The 15181-nt window shown below is 42.2% G+C and overlaps 1 protein-coding gene across 3 annotated transcripts; it reads right to left on the reverse strand.

The window, feature by feature from the left end:
- Window positions 1–8995: 8995 nt before the first annotated feature.
- Window positions 8996–15134, reverse strand: Ttc7 (tetratricopeptide repeat domain 7). Of its 3 annotated transcripts, none has more exons than XM_018543544.1 (15): window positions 14813–15134; window positions 14098–14251; window positions 13838–14006; window positions 13358–13444; window positions 12644–12826; window positions 12427–12559; window positions 12124–12260; window positions 11758–12044; window positions 11469–11657; window positions 11181–11359; window positions 10647–11086; window positions 10160–10398; window positions 9942–10046; window positions 9742–9833; window positions 8996–9356 (listed from the first exon to the last, which is right to left on the reverse strand). In XM_018543544.1, the coding sequence occupies exons 1-15, from the start codon at window positions 14932–14934 to the stop codon at window positions 9224–9226; spliced, it is 2649 nt and encodes an 882-aa protein (XP_018399046.1). In that variant the 5' UTR covers window positions 14935–15134; the 3' UTR covers window positions 8996–9223. The 3 variants fall into 3 exon arrangements, with proteins under 3 accessions (XP_018399046.1, XP_018399045.1, XP_018399048.1); XM_018543543.1 differs by having other exon boundaries at window positions 11758–12047; XM_018543546.1 differs by lacking the exon at window positions 13358–13444 and having other exon boundaries at window positions 11758–12047.
- Window positions 15135–15181: the final 47 nt, after the last annotated feature.

Raw genomic sequence — 15181 nt, forward strand, 5'->3', positions numbered from 1 at the left:
GGCCGGCACGGCGCGGCGGCGTACCCGCGCGCGACCGCCCCGTATAACAAATCCGTTTTACACGGCGGGGTGGGTGCGGTCGTGTTTACAGGACGAGTCCGGGCGAACTAACCGGGCCTGTGATTGGCCGGCGCGCACCTGCAATGCGTCAGGCAGCCGCGCGGACTGTGCCGTGTCGCGCCGGCTACCGGGTCAAAGCCGGGCTGCTGCTGCTTCCCTTTGCCTTGCCTTTTGCCTTGCCGTGCCGTGCCTTGCCTTGCCTGCGCCGCTCTCTGCGAGAGAGAAGAGCCCGCTCCACTCTCGAATCTTGACGGGGACGAACAACGGCCGTTTTTCGGCTGGGTGATACGCAACCGGTCTCCCTCTCGCCTCTCTATCTATCCATTTGCCTGCTGTTGCCGCTGCCTGCCTTCCCCCCCTTTCCGCTCGTTCCCCGCCGGTTTTCCCAACTCCCTTCTTTCACGATGCGCTTTCGCCTCCCCCGATCGACGGCTGTCGCAACAGCCCGCGCTCTTTCCTGAATTCCGCTACCGATCCCACCCTCTTTTTTCCCCCCTGTGTACCTGTCCCCCGAATCGACTGCTTTCTTTCCGTTTCTTCGTCCCTCGCGATCGCTCTTTTCGACGATTGTTTTTTTTTTTTTTTTTTCCGTGTTCCTCGCGATTCATTCAGATCGTCGCCGCTTCGTTATCGACCAATAACGATCGGCGTCTCGCTCTCTGACTCGCGTTCATTTCTTCCAATGTGGATTAACTTTAATCTCGGCTTAATTTACTCTTTATTGTGTATTATATAGTCTTAGAATTTTTTAAACTGGAAACGGATAAAAAGTAAGTTAAACTGAGATTAAAAACTTAATCTACAGGGTGGCGTAAACGTCATACCAGCAACTTAATTTTCTAACTCCGGTAATCAATTCATTTTGTGCTTATTTTATTAAAAAGACACGTCATTATGCACAGAATATTTAATTATCATTTTAACGAGCAAAAAATAGTTAAAAATATGCAATTTTTTACCAAAAAAAGATTTGAAAAAAAATTGTATGGTATAAGGATACACAGAAAGGCGTTTTCCTTTATATCACTTTTTTTTTTTTAATGTTATTTTGTAGGACTAAAAAATAAATCACTCTCTATAAACCAAATATATTTTGTACGTCACCTGTACAAAAATGAATATTGAGCTTATTCTACAATAAACGTAAATATAATTGCAAGTGATTGTAGGCTGTAAGAATTAACCAATCACAGTCGAATATCCTTTTCATATTCGGTTGTGATTGGTGAATTCTTATAGTTACGATCACTTCCGTTGCGACTACGCTTACGCGATTGTAGAACGTGCTTTACTCGCCTACCCTCTGCGTTCGTTTTCGTTGCAGAGCTCTTTGAATTGCGAAAATTGGCGACGAAAGCAACACGGTCGGCCTCGTGTGCGACACGAGAGATTTTTTGCTTAATGATTCTCCTTTAAATTTATTGCGTAATACACACCAATCCTGTCCTTTCGCCATCATGGCATCTTACCCTTATCGATTTATCTCCTTCTTTTCTATTTTTTCTTTTTTCTTTTTTTTTTTTTTTAATAAAATGAGGACCTTTTAGTGCAGAAAACCGCGCCATAGAAGAAACCTATCGTTCTCATGGACGACGACACAAATTGGATCTGCTCGAGGTGAGACGGTTAGAGAGAGAGAGAGAGAGAGGGGAAGCGAGGAAGAAGAGAGCGTATAATCTTTTCACATTTTTATCTCCTTTTCTCCATCTTTCCCTTTTCCCTTCTTCGAAGTATTGATTTTGATCAATTTCACTTGTTCTAGGTTCTCGAGTCGGCTCCCAAGTGCATAAGATTCCTACTTTCTCGAAGAATTTATAACAGGCGGGTGTAAAGCCTGAAAATTTATCGTACCCGGCCGTACCGTCGTCGTCATAATCGTTGTCGCCCTTGTCCTCCGGCATCCCTTTCCCACCCTCCTTTTGCCTTTCTCCTATTTTGCCTTTCCTTCCCCCGCCGCCTCTCTCGCTCTCTTTCTCTAACCTACCTCTTGCAGCGCGCTCGTTTCACTCCTTTCTCCCACCCCTCCGCCGCTCTCCGTCGCTTTGCCTATATACTATTTGCACTTTCCCGGTATGTGTGTCAGTGCGGCAATTTGACAGCGGTGTCAGATAACGTGTAATCGCGCGACGGATTGGAATGATTACATCCGGAGAATTTAGGAACAACAAATGGGCTGCTTATTGATAAAATATGACCCTGTATAGCTTAATTGTTTTCCGTACAGAGACATCCACGAAGATGAGGAAAGCTCTTCTCCCTCTCTCTCTCTCTCTCTCCTCTCTGTCTGTCTCTCGTCCTCACAGCGTGCTCCACTTCGTATTGCCCGCGTATAGATTATATATTCTCCAAAAGTTCTGCATTGCGTTCTCGTATATGTACGTGCGAGTATGTACGTGACGGGAAACGTGCTCTCGCCGATAAGGCATATTCGCATTGAGGAATCGACGAGATTATCGCCTTACCGTCGTTGATTAACCGTATTATCGGGTGCGCACGCCCAGTCGCAATAACGCGATCTCGCTCTCGGGCTCCCGCTTTTCGAGCGGCGAGAGAAAACGCAAAATATACACCGTGTGTGCCTCCCGAATTCGGCGTAGGGATTATTTTAGCGCGTCCGTGGTCAGCGACAAAAGAAATATCGCGTTGCGATCCGAGGCCAAACCGTATTTATACCCGATTTGCGAATTTGCGTTATCGACATTGCTGTCACTGTCAGAGATAGGCCGGTTTTGCGGTTCGCGTTTTTACCGAGTTTTTACGAGGTTTTACGAGTCGTATAAATACCTCGCGGAACTGTTGTGTATATATAAATATATATGTATATATTTTTTTCGTGCTTCGACTGTATATAAATTGTAATATTCGTACGAAATATTATTAGACCCCAGCGTCTATTTTCACTGAATATATACGGTCTTCGTTTATTTGTATATACGTGTTTTTCTTTATTTCGCTTATATTTATTTTATTCAAAAGTTTTTCCTGTCGCGCCGTATGTTTCAATTTCGTGTACTTGGCACTTTCAGCTCTGTTTAGCTGTATTGTAGCGTGCTGTTATAATCTATATAATACTATACGTATTCATGAGGTTCTTGCGCTTCAAGGGAAATTATCTCAGGACGCTTAATAAATAGCGATTCTCTCTCCCCCCCCTCTCTCTCTCTCTCTCTCCTTGTCTCTCTATTATTTCCCTTTATGTTATGCGGCTGAATTTTGGAACAGTCTACTAAATGACTCGCGAAATGGTGTGAAACCTCCGAGCTCATTTAAATTAATTTAAAACAAAGTATCAACTCGTAATTAACAGCCTTATTTTCTCTTCAATCTTTCTGAAATATATATATTTTCTATACACGAATATGTATGCGCAGCGCACTTTTTTTCTTTAACTAAATTATAACATTATCTTATCATACACGTATATTTCTTTTTTCTGTTAACTCATTGTAAAAATGTACTCTATATTCATCGTAATAACATTTGTATGATTGAGTTTTATGACTCTCGAGAGGATATCTTCCTAAGCGCGTAATAAATTGAGCTATCCATCTATCTCTCTCTCTCTCTCTTATTTTTATATTAGGTTTCTTGTATATTTCTCGTTTTGTATTACTTGTCTTGCATATTTTAGCTATTGGGTTATTTTTTTTTTACACACTTCTGCCATTGTATTATTTTCTTGCATATTTCTCTGCAGTTTTATTTTCTACGTGTATTTCCTTTTTCTTCTGTTATTTTCTTTTTTTTTTTTCTAATAATATGTCTTTTTACTGTGTTGTAGGTATATGTTTTCGCGCTTATTGTGATGTTAAGTGTCTTAGTGCTCGAGAGAACTTATTCTAGAACGCGTGATAAATAAAGCTATATATCTATCTATTCATCTCTCACCGCAACTAACAATACGTATTCCGGTGTCGTGTGTACCACCCCATTACGGCGCGAGTTCTTCCGACGAGGAGGACCTGAAATCTTTACGAAGGCGGTTATATATACGAAGGTGGTCTACGCAAGTAAGTAACGCAAGTTGTGCCGCGTGCTGCGGTGAATAATTCAACACGCCTCTTCACGAAGCCGGCCGGTTGCATTGCACGCGCGCGCGCGCGAGCGTTTCCAGCTAGAAATCGGTAATCGCGGATACTTAGGCAGCTGTGACGATGTAAAAAGAAAAAATGCGTCACGATCGCTGGAAGCCGCTCTCTGAGAAACTCGCTGATGCCGTTTGTCCGCGGAAAAGAAGAGACAGAAAGAGAAAGACAGAGAGAGAGAGAGAGAGAATTACGGGCGACAGGTGCGAGAACTCGAAGCGTGCGACGCGACGAAGTTTCAGTGTTGCGACGCCACGTTCAGGGCATACTTATTTCTATATTCAGGGTGACGCTATATTCAGGAAGGGAGATCGATCGCGGGACCGACACGACCGACACCTCCGAGTTCCGACGAGAACGGGAAATTGCCGTAATTTCCACGAGATTTTGATCTTCGACGTTTAAGTCCTATACGCCGACACGCTGCGATTCTCCCTATGGTGCCTGCGGATGAACCGACCCTCTGCGATATGGAGCGAGAGAGCATTTTTTTTCGCGCGCTCGTATAGCTTCGAGATTTCAGACGATCGTTGCGTCGATTTAGCTTTGCGTGTATCGGAAACACAAGCCTGAGATCCTCGCTCACTGTGTGTTTGCCGTTATCTGTATAAAATTATCCAGATGATTATCTAGATGAAAAAATACATTACACTTTATCTTATCTCTATAACTAGATTATTTCAATGTGTGTGTTATTACCATTTTGATTTTAGATAAAACAAGCGCTATCCTTTTCAAATTATTGTAACATTCCCCCAGTGTAGAATTTTGAATCTCGATCCTTTTTTTTTTAATATAATAAATTAGATACTCATGTTCTGTATTCATTTTGTTGGGTCATCAGTGCTATCCAGGATTTGTAATTGTAAGAGTTGAAAGTGGTTACGATATCTGACTGTACATAATATATCTTCTCTTTTAATAACGAAAATGCACCGAGTTTGTCGAAGGGTGTAAAGACCGACATACAACTCAAGGAACACACAAAAGTCAACGAGAAATCAAAATAACTTTGCTTTTCTTAACGTCAATAAGTGGTCAAATTTTGTAATAAAAAATCATCATTTTAACTTTTCGTGACATGCAGTCAAAATAGTCATCTTGATATTCTCTTGACACATATATATATATATATATATATATATATATATATATGTTCGTTATTCCAACAACGTAAATTAGTTTCAATCTCGGTTCATCTTACTCTTCTCCAAATTCTTATAGAATAATAAAACACGAAAAGTTTGAATTGACAGTGAGATTATAAAATTAAATAGCCCTGATAGAAACGGGCATCGAGTGTGTGCTCCTTGTGTATAAAAAAAAAACAATACAAAAGCAGCGCGAGATAATACGCGAATACAACGGAGGGAACCAACGGGCGGCGACCTGACGCCCTCTCGGGGGAGGGGGGGGGGGGGAGGAGGAGGAGGAGGCGGACGAGCGCTCGCCGAGAGGAATACCGAACTTCTTTTCTCGCAAAAGCGCGCGTATATCGATCGCTGGCGTGGCTCTGGCCAGGAACACGGCGACGCGACGGCCAGGAACACCTCGCTGTCCGCACTGCTCCGCTGCGTGTGTGTGTGTGTGTGTGTGTGTATCGTCCGATGAATTGTTAACCGCTCCGTCGTTGTGACCGTGACCGATATATTCCGGAGACGCGGCGCGGTTATACGCGCGCATCGGCGCGGCGTCGCGGCGGACGCGCCCGGCGCGCGTTGTCGATATAATAATAAGGCGGGTAATTAGAGCGACGGCGGGTGGCGTTTACGAAGAAAAATAATTATATCACGTGTGACGCGCCTTTTTATTTATTCTCTGCCGATTATTATTTCCGGGGTGATCGCCTGCGGTTCTCTGCGTCGTGTCCGCCATTTCCGTTATTTCGGAGCGAAAAGGGGAGCCACCGAGGTGGAAAAGAGTGGGAAGGGAAATAAAACGGTGAACTGTGGGGAAACCGGCCGACGCGACGCGACGCGACGCGACGCCGTGCCGCCGTGCCGCCCCACGTATGCATAATGCGCTAACGAGGGATGCGATATTGTATTACCCGCGGCTCGTACGTGGCAGCAAGGGTGTGTACGTATGTTAACACATAAACGCGGACGCTTCGCGGAAACGTTGCCGCGTCGCGTCGCGCCGCGCCGTGGCAAAAATCGATGCGGGGCGCCGAGAGCCGCGCTGCTGCGGTTCCGTCGCCGGCGCTCCGTCGAACGGAGCGTCGTCAAAGGCTAACGTCATTGACGTAGTTCTCTCGAAGGGGTCGGGCCCACCCGCCGGGCTCCCTCTTCCTCCCTCCCTCCCTCTCTCCCTCTCTCTCTCTCGCTCGAGCGAAGAGGAGCGGTTCTCGGAAAAGTCTCTCGCCGCCGCATATGACGACGACGCGGCACCACACGGCACGCCGCGTCGCGTCGCCGTGCGTCGAGCCTGCGCACGCTAGGACGCGCAATGCGACACGCGATAGAACGGGACGGCGAAACGGTACGACCGCGGTATAATCTCGTTACGGGACGAGGGGGTGGGGAGAGGGGGGGGGGAGAAGGGCGAGAGCGAGCGAGAGAACGGGGGCGTCGAGAGTCGGGGGCGCTCGGTACCGGGGTGAGTTTTCTGAAGGTAGGTAGGTGGTTGGGTAGGCAGGCAGGCAGGTGGAGGCAGGGAATTTAATAGGGAGAGCCGCAGTAAAGAATGTTAATTTTACCGTAATGGCATCGGTCTCTCGCACGGTCACGCTATCGCCCGTTAAAAATTGATATTCCTCGCGTCCTTGCGCGAAAGACGGCGAGGGATGAGGGGTGGCGCGGCGGATCGCCGACGGGGATAGAGAGGGAAAATGGAATTCCGTTTGTTGCGCAATATATCCCAATACCTAGGCGCGGTAAGGGTGAGAGAGAGAGAGAGAGAGAGAAAGGGAAGCGAGAGCGGTAATTTCTCTGATATTTGTTTGCGATTCACTCGGTGATAAAAGCCTCTTTCGCGTGGCGTCGAATATTCAAGCTTGACGGAACAGTGCCGTCAAAATTTCGAATTGTTTCAATCTCCGGTTAAAAGCGCCGTTCAATCGAGTGAGGTGGGACGTGGGAGGCTGCGTGTTTTGGACGTTTAATGTGAATAAAAGGGAAGAAAAGAGAGAGAGAGAGAGAGAGAGAAAGAGAGGGATGCACGATACACAGAGAGAAAGATACACAACGGCACACACATACGCATCTCTGTATGGCTGTGCGCGCTTTTATAGTATTCTTTATTTAAAGAATACTTATACAATGTGGGTTAGTATGAGGCAGGAAAATGGATATAGCTCGATATAGCTTTAAACGTATAAATGCGGAGGAGAGCTTGAATATAAAGCCGCGCGTCTCGCCGTATTCAGCTCGGAGCGACATGTAATATGCAACTCCATTACGTATTTAAATATTCGTCTTCCGCGCGTCCTGCGGTAATTTAAATTCGCGCCTCGATGACGTCGCTCTCTCTCTCTCTTTCTCCCAGATTCGACGCGCGTATCGCTCGCCTATCAAATGCAATTACGTGAGCCTATATGATAATTAACGCAAAATTCGCATCACGAATTATCATTAAAAAAAAAAAAAAAAAGACGCGGTTATAACTAACGCGGATCCTATACTGTTTTTATTACCCGACCGATCTCCCATTCGACTTTCCAGAAATAAGAAACTTGACGTCCACGAGTAAGACGTCGAGAGGAAAAAGAGATACGCTGGAAGACGTCGTTAATGTTCTTCTATAGGTTTTCGCTCATTTCGTTTAAGCGAAACTTTACTATACCAGCCGGAAAATTGCCGTACCTCTTAATGACTTCCCGGCTGATGTAATTTGAAATTAGAGAAGGAAACGCGAGCGGCAGTGTATGCCTCTGCATACGCGTCAATACGCGCCGACCCTCCCCAGCGAAGGCGATTCACAAGGCGTTTTCCCCAAGCTCCCTGCGCGAAACCAGGCCATGCATGTATAACATTATTATATCGATTACACAAAAGAAAATAGCTTATACCTCTTAACGATAACGCGACTGTCATTCGTGTGCGTTCTATATGCAATCGTTATTACGCGTCGCGCGTACAAAACGTATACGTGTTTGCTGCGACGCGATCGAAGGAGAGGAAGAGAAAGGGAAGATTCCTCTGCTCGTCTATCAGAGATAGAAGGAGAGAAGGAAAAAAAAAAAGAAGAAAGCGTAGAAAACGAAGATCGACCGTCGTACACCGCTCCGATAAAATCTCGTCCTTATCGATTTCTATAAAAATAAATTACTACATTTTTAGAGGCATTACATCAGACTTTTCCGATCCGAACCCGTCCGCCCATCCGTCCGTGAATCCCGCTTATACATACGTATATATATATATACACGTACGTACCTGTGGTACGATTTCACGTATACGTGCAATATGTGCTTGCGCATCGCGCGCAAATTGGGCCACCACGTATGCGCACTGCCGCGCGCATTGCCGTAAATGCGCGACATCGTATCGTCCGAAAATGCGACAATCTTATAGATAACGGGTTCTGAAATAACGATAAGGTACATAATAGCTCCGAATAACAGAACACCAATACGCATATTTGCAAGCGCGGGAAATTCTACGTTCTTTAGACGTTGACTCCTGCATGTTGCCCCCGAGTAGAGGTATGTGAATACGAAAGTGGCACTCGCTGCTGTGCACAAGTTCGTATCGGATAAGAGTATTTGAAATTTATCGTATCCACAATGCGGCGAGACATGCGACACCGCTCTGCGGTAGATATAGCTTTGAGTTAAAGTGGGATTACTTTACCGCGAAAAAGATCCTTCCACGAAATGGTCACGTTACGTTCCGCGAATTTGTCTGACGTTTTTGGAGGTAAGACTTTATTCGAATTTATTACATCGATTGTAACTCTATATTTTGTATAATTAAAGTATATATCTTCTTTTCTTTCTTTAACAATAAGTTTATACAATAGTACAACGTGTCCAGGTACTATTGACGGGAAGGCGAGGGAATGAATGCCCGCGGAAATTACGAACGCGCATATAGAGAAAAAGTAAATCGTGATTCGTCGAATCTTGTTCTCTTAGTTCACTCGAAGGTCACTGGTATCGACAGAATCGGCAAAATGGGATTTGTCGTTTCGACCTCCAACGCTGTTGCCATACAGTCACTGGCAGCCTCCACCTCGCCCAGTGATTCCAATACCATTCCTAAATTATACCTGAAATATAACATTCTTTGTGTACCCCGTCTATAATTGATAACATTAAATAATATCGTATAAATAAATAGATACATACATATATATATATATATATATGTGTTGTATATAATAAATTAATAATTTATATATAATTATATAAAGAAATAAATACTAATATCAGAAAGAACAAAACTGATAAGACACGCGCGCATCAAATCTATTCGTATCTTGATATTCGATTTATCGCGACGATTTTTAAGATAACTGATTACCCAATTACTAGAGTACAGATACGTTATCGTTGTGAAATCATTATAGATAATAAATGACCATTGGCTCGTGCCATAAAGATAGATCGTCAAGATAATCTTATGCTATGGTACCAATTGAGGCCATATAATACCAAGTTTGATGAGAATTTGGATCGATTTTTGCAGCGTCCCTCAAGGTTTTCTCAGCCAGTCTCTGACTACCCAAATAGTGATAAATAAGACCCTGCAAATAAAGTAGAAATAGCGTTAGATTTACTACTATCGCATACATTCATAAAATTATATAAAATATATATTTGAGAATTAGTATATGCAGCGCAACAATTATTACCAGGTGTTGTAAACTCTTTATGTGCGAGGGATTAATTGAAACAGCATTTTGATAGCATTGCTTTGCTTCCGTATACTCCAACTTGTATTCATGCAGAAGGCCACGCTATAAAAAGATAATTGTACTTAATTATACATTATTGTACAACAATCACTCAACGAATCATTTAATCTGAATCATCAAATACAGAGATAATGGTGAGGAGATTCGAATTGTACCGTGTACATAATGTGATGACTCAATGGGAAGATGTTGGTAGCCTCTTGGAGGGATAGAACAGCGCCATTTGGTTGATCCAGAATAAGGAAAACCTCGGTGAGCAGAAGCCAGATCTGCAATTGCAGCAGCCATGCTCTCTGCGGCCCTGGCTTCGGTGTGAACGAGCTAATTGACGAGGCAACCTCAGAAAGGGCTTGCTCGACTTTCGAAGCGGCTAATGATTGCGCATGCAGGGAACCTATAGGAAATTATCAGTCTTTTGTGAGATTAATCGATTTTTTGGAGATTCTTGTGGAGGGCCTATCGTGTTTTGCATTAAAATTAATAATTAAAGTTCTATTTAACAAAATGTTATTGGATATGTTATTGGAAAACGCAATGAGAAAATGAATTCAATCTGTTTATAAAATGAATATAATCCGTTTGTTATTTCTACTGTTATTATCCAACGTTATCTACATTACACATGTATGACGTATAACTCACTAGAATCTTTATCGGACATTTCCGATGTGTAAAGCTGAAAGACGCTTCTAGTCTCGCTGCGCTTCTCGCTCTGTTGCTCGTTGCAATTAACGTTCGTTTGATCCTCATAAAGACTCTTCCATAAATGTAACATGTGGCTGATGGTGTATAATGCATCGACACCGCCGATACTTCGCAATTCGAGATGCGCTTTTACATAGAGGAAATTCAAATTGTCCGGATATTCCTCTAGTACGCTGTTTATCACATGCAATGCTTCAGAATACTGCTTATGTGCCGACAGGAGTAATGCGAATAAATGCAATGATGGAATGTGTTCTGCTCGTAGATTCAGCGCAATTTTCACGTGCACGATGGCGTCGCTTATTTGTCTGTTTATTGCATATTCGTGAGCCAGGTAATACTCGGCCAGATGATCGTTAGGATCGCACTGTTGCGCTCTAGAATACGAGATCTTTTATTAATTAATTAAGAAAAAAAAATCTATGAGAATTGCATTTCTTAATCGTGTCGCGTTACGCGAGAAATACGTACTTTTGAAAGCAGTCCATCGCGGCGTTTGTGTGATTTACTTTGTCCTGCTTCACGATTGTGTTTGTAGAAAGCATGCTGTGGCCGATTCCGATGTACAAGTGGCATCTAGACTGCATCCCCTGTGAACTCGCCATTTCTCGCTGCAGAGCCTTTTGGCTCCATTCGATACCTTCATTTATCTGCTCAAAATCGTCAGGATGGGAATATGCTTTTTATTTTTAAATATAAATAAAGATATAGATGAGAAATATAGACGGGAGATATAAATGAGAAATGTAGTTTATTTACCATATTCAACTGCTCGTAACATAGTCTCGCCGCCAACAGACAGGGCATTACTTTCTGAGGCGATAGCCTGGCAACTACCTTTAAAACTCTATACGCGTGCATGTATCTCCCCATGCTTATTAAGCATAGTGCGTATTGCGTCCATATGTGTACTTCCTCGTGAGAGAACTTCATTGCTCTTTCGAAAGACTGAAATATTAAATATCGAATAATATATGAATTTATCATTAAAATAGCGGTAGACAATAAAATGACGATAGGATTTTTCAAAAAGAGAGGAAATCTCAACCTCATGTAAAAGTTCCACTTGACTCCATCTGACGACGACAACCGTGAGTAGGTCGTAGATAGCAGTGGCATTCTCAAACGCGTGTATCCTGGCTTCCTTGAATTCGGGCGATTGGCTGAGGACGGCGTCTCTTACCGCCATCGCCTCGCTGATCAACAACAGCAGAATCGATTCCTCGTACTCGTTCCTGGGGACGAACATATTTGGTCCCACGTACTTCTTTGGTTTCCACGGCGAATCCGACAGATTGGCGCCTGAGTAATGATTCACCCGTCTATTACTCACGGCTGCTGCAATATTAATACGAATAAATTTTCCTTCTTTAAAATATTACGCTATATTTATACAGATATATACTTATCATACCCATTGTGTCAATTTGTTCGTCTGGTGGTTTGTAATCAGTACCGCTTATGCCACGTAATAACACTTCCGCCAACTGTCTGGTCAGAGTTACCCGCAGACTCTGAGTAGTTGTAGATTCAACAGCAGATAAAATTTCCCTGTTAAAATTGAAATATTTGATAATAATTATATTCGTTACATTATAACGAATATATTTTTTAAAATTAATATGATGACAAGCATATGTATATATTTTTTTAATTAATAACCCGTAAGAAAGTTTCTTATTCAAGAACTGGAGTTATAATATTAATTAGCATATACCTATAACGATTAACAGCGGCTTGTATGTTGCCAGTTTGAATATACAATATTGGCGCTCTCTGTAGCGCAGTTTCCAAAATGGGGCCAATATATTTTGCAGAAACTGGAGTTGGTGTGGTGGTGGAGTATGTACCTACAAAAAAAAAAAAGAACCATTACAATTATTTAATGGTTAAAAGCTATAAATATTTTTATCGAATTAAATTTTGCCAATTACCTGTATTATTTGTATTTATAGTGGAAATACCATTTTGTTGTTGCATAGCAATTTTGTCTTGTTCCTGCAAATACACCAGCGTCAAGTCGCCAGAAATCTCGTAACACTTGATTATCTGTTCTTGCCATTCTGTAATCTTGTATTTCGACTTGGAGTGTGGTGGTAGCCTTTCCAGACAGAGACCTGACACGAGTAACAGTTTACAATATCAATATCAATTAGGGAATACTGACACGTTAATGACAATGCCAAGAAAAAAAATTAATTTAATATACAAAATAAAATTAAAATTTTCAATCTTAGTGGCCAAAAACGTGTGATGAAATACTTTACAAAATTTGTTATAGCTTCATTCTTCGTGAATAATAACGATCTTCATATTGTGCTTGCCCCAAACTCATCGCAACTAAATCTAGTTGTATTCGATAGAGACAAGTAGATGAAATTAAATATAAAAAAGCCAAAGCATAGAACTTTTGTTTATTTCACTTGAGAGATTCTTTGAAAATTCTACATATTAAAAAATACACAAATGAGATAACATGCTAGTATATGTTCTTAAATTTATAAAAGCATTTACAAGCAAGCTTCTATATTGTTATAAGTGGATATTATTATAAAGTGTGTAATATATATATATATATATTAAATGTGCAGTAATTAAATAAACTTCTAAATAGATACAAGCAAAACGAAGCAAACAAGCATACAAACCTTTGATCGCATATGATTCTGCTATAATGCGCAGTCTTCGGCAGGATAAATGTTTGTCAGTGTCTAAAGTAAACGATCTTTCTTTCTCTAAATCATACACAAGCCATAGTAATAAATGAATATACTGGATAACAAGAAATTTATGAATTAAATAAATGTGTCTAATCAATTCGTTACTAAAATTAGTGCATGGACACACTAACGGGAAGACAATATAAATGCAGTAGATTTGTCAAAGTATACAGTTTCAATTTATGCTATCTATTATGAAATGCCTATATTCAATGCAAATCTTGCACATAAAATGACGTATATGTATGTATATATCTAACCACATAACTATCAAACAAAAAACTACTGTTAAGAGAGAAAACACAGAAAACTATAAAGCAAGCTGTTATGTGTACCTTTTTAAATAATGCACTAAAATGTACTACTATCGTCAGAAGGAAGAAACCATAATAGTTGTCAATTGCAAACCTTTAATTGCATACGATTCTGCTATAATACGTAAACTTCGACAAGGTAATTGCTTTTCTGTAAGTGTGTCTAGTTCGGCTTGTTGATAGTGATGAATCGCATCCTCGTACATCCCCATCGCATAGTGAAGTTTCCCAAGTAGCAGATGAGCATCCAAAACGACTAACGCCTGAAATATCGTTATTAGAAGCAAACCAATCAGACACAATTGACTTTTATTTTCTATCAGATACACTATTCTTTCATGATATTACACCTACCTGTTTATCCTTTTCATTAGCAGCTAGTAACAAATATTTCCGCGTTTCTGTCAATCCATTTCGTGCCTTGACAATATTAGCGTCTATCGGTGGAGTTTGCTCCAAAAAACTCTCTAATCTTGCTTCTCCGCTTAAGAAATTCGCTAGACACTCTATCGAGCAAAATTAAGTCGCTATAGAATCCTGTCTGTATTTGTATACAAACTGCATATGCAAATATTTAATAAAATAGATGACTTATTGAATATTTGGTATCGCTTGAAAAAAAATATTCGACAACGATCAGCAATATTTCATTAATTTTCTTGCCGCATATCTAAAGGCTGTATTATTATATAAATATCATTTTTTTTCTCTCTCTGCGTGTCTGCTACGCGAAAAATTACAGGATTAAAAACGGCATGAATGATAATGCAAAACATCGCAGGAACAAAACATTGAGGATACATGTAACTCGATATATAATTAAACAGAAAGAGCGTGACATTTCGTTCACGCAGACTCTGCGGATATCCTTGATCTTTACATGACGTGACATCTTTTTTTCTCCTCTCTCTTCTGTCTCTCTTTCTCTCGTAGAAAATAGCGGGACGTTGTTTATGCTGCAAGCATATGCGTGGGAGAGACGGCCACGATCAGACCGGATCAGACCAGAATCAAATCAGATGGCGGAGCCGAGAGGAGCAGAGCGTGGCAGAGCTGCGGAGGGGCGGGATTGCTGGGGTACTGCACTTTTAGATGTTCCGCGAGTTGTATAACCTTCTTCCAGTTACCATCCTCGCGATTCCGATCGATCTCGGACTCTATGCGGAGGGTGTGACTCTTCTTGCTCGTCATCGCGAATCACGGACTTCGGGTCCGAGTCACCTGGCGGTCCAGATCTCAATCGGTGCCGGGCAGCAGCGGCAACGCGAACACGGCGATGTATCGATCATCAGCAGCACTTCCTCGCGCGGGATCAACGCGGCCAGTCATGGCAGCCCAGCGGCGACAAGGATCAATCCGCTCTGAACGCACAGCCGACAAACGCGCGATCACTCGCGAACACGTGCGCGTGACAAACTGTCATAAGTGTCACAAGACC

Source organism: Cyphomyrmex costatus, unplaced genomic scaffold, assembly GCF_001594065.2.
Source record: "Cyphomyrmex costatus isolate MS0001 unplaced genomic scaffold, Ccosl1.0 scaffold390, whole genome shotgun sequence".
In the NCBI taxonomy this organism is placed as follows: Eukaryota; Metazoa; Arthropoda; class Insecta; order Hymenoptera; family Formicidae; genus Cyphomyrmex; species Cyphomyrmex costatus.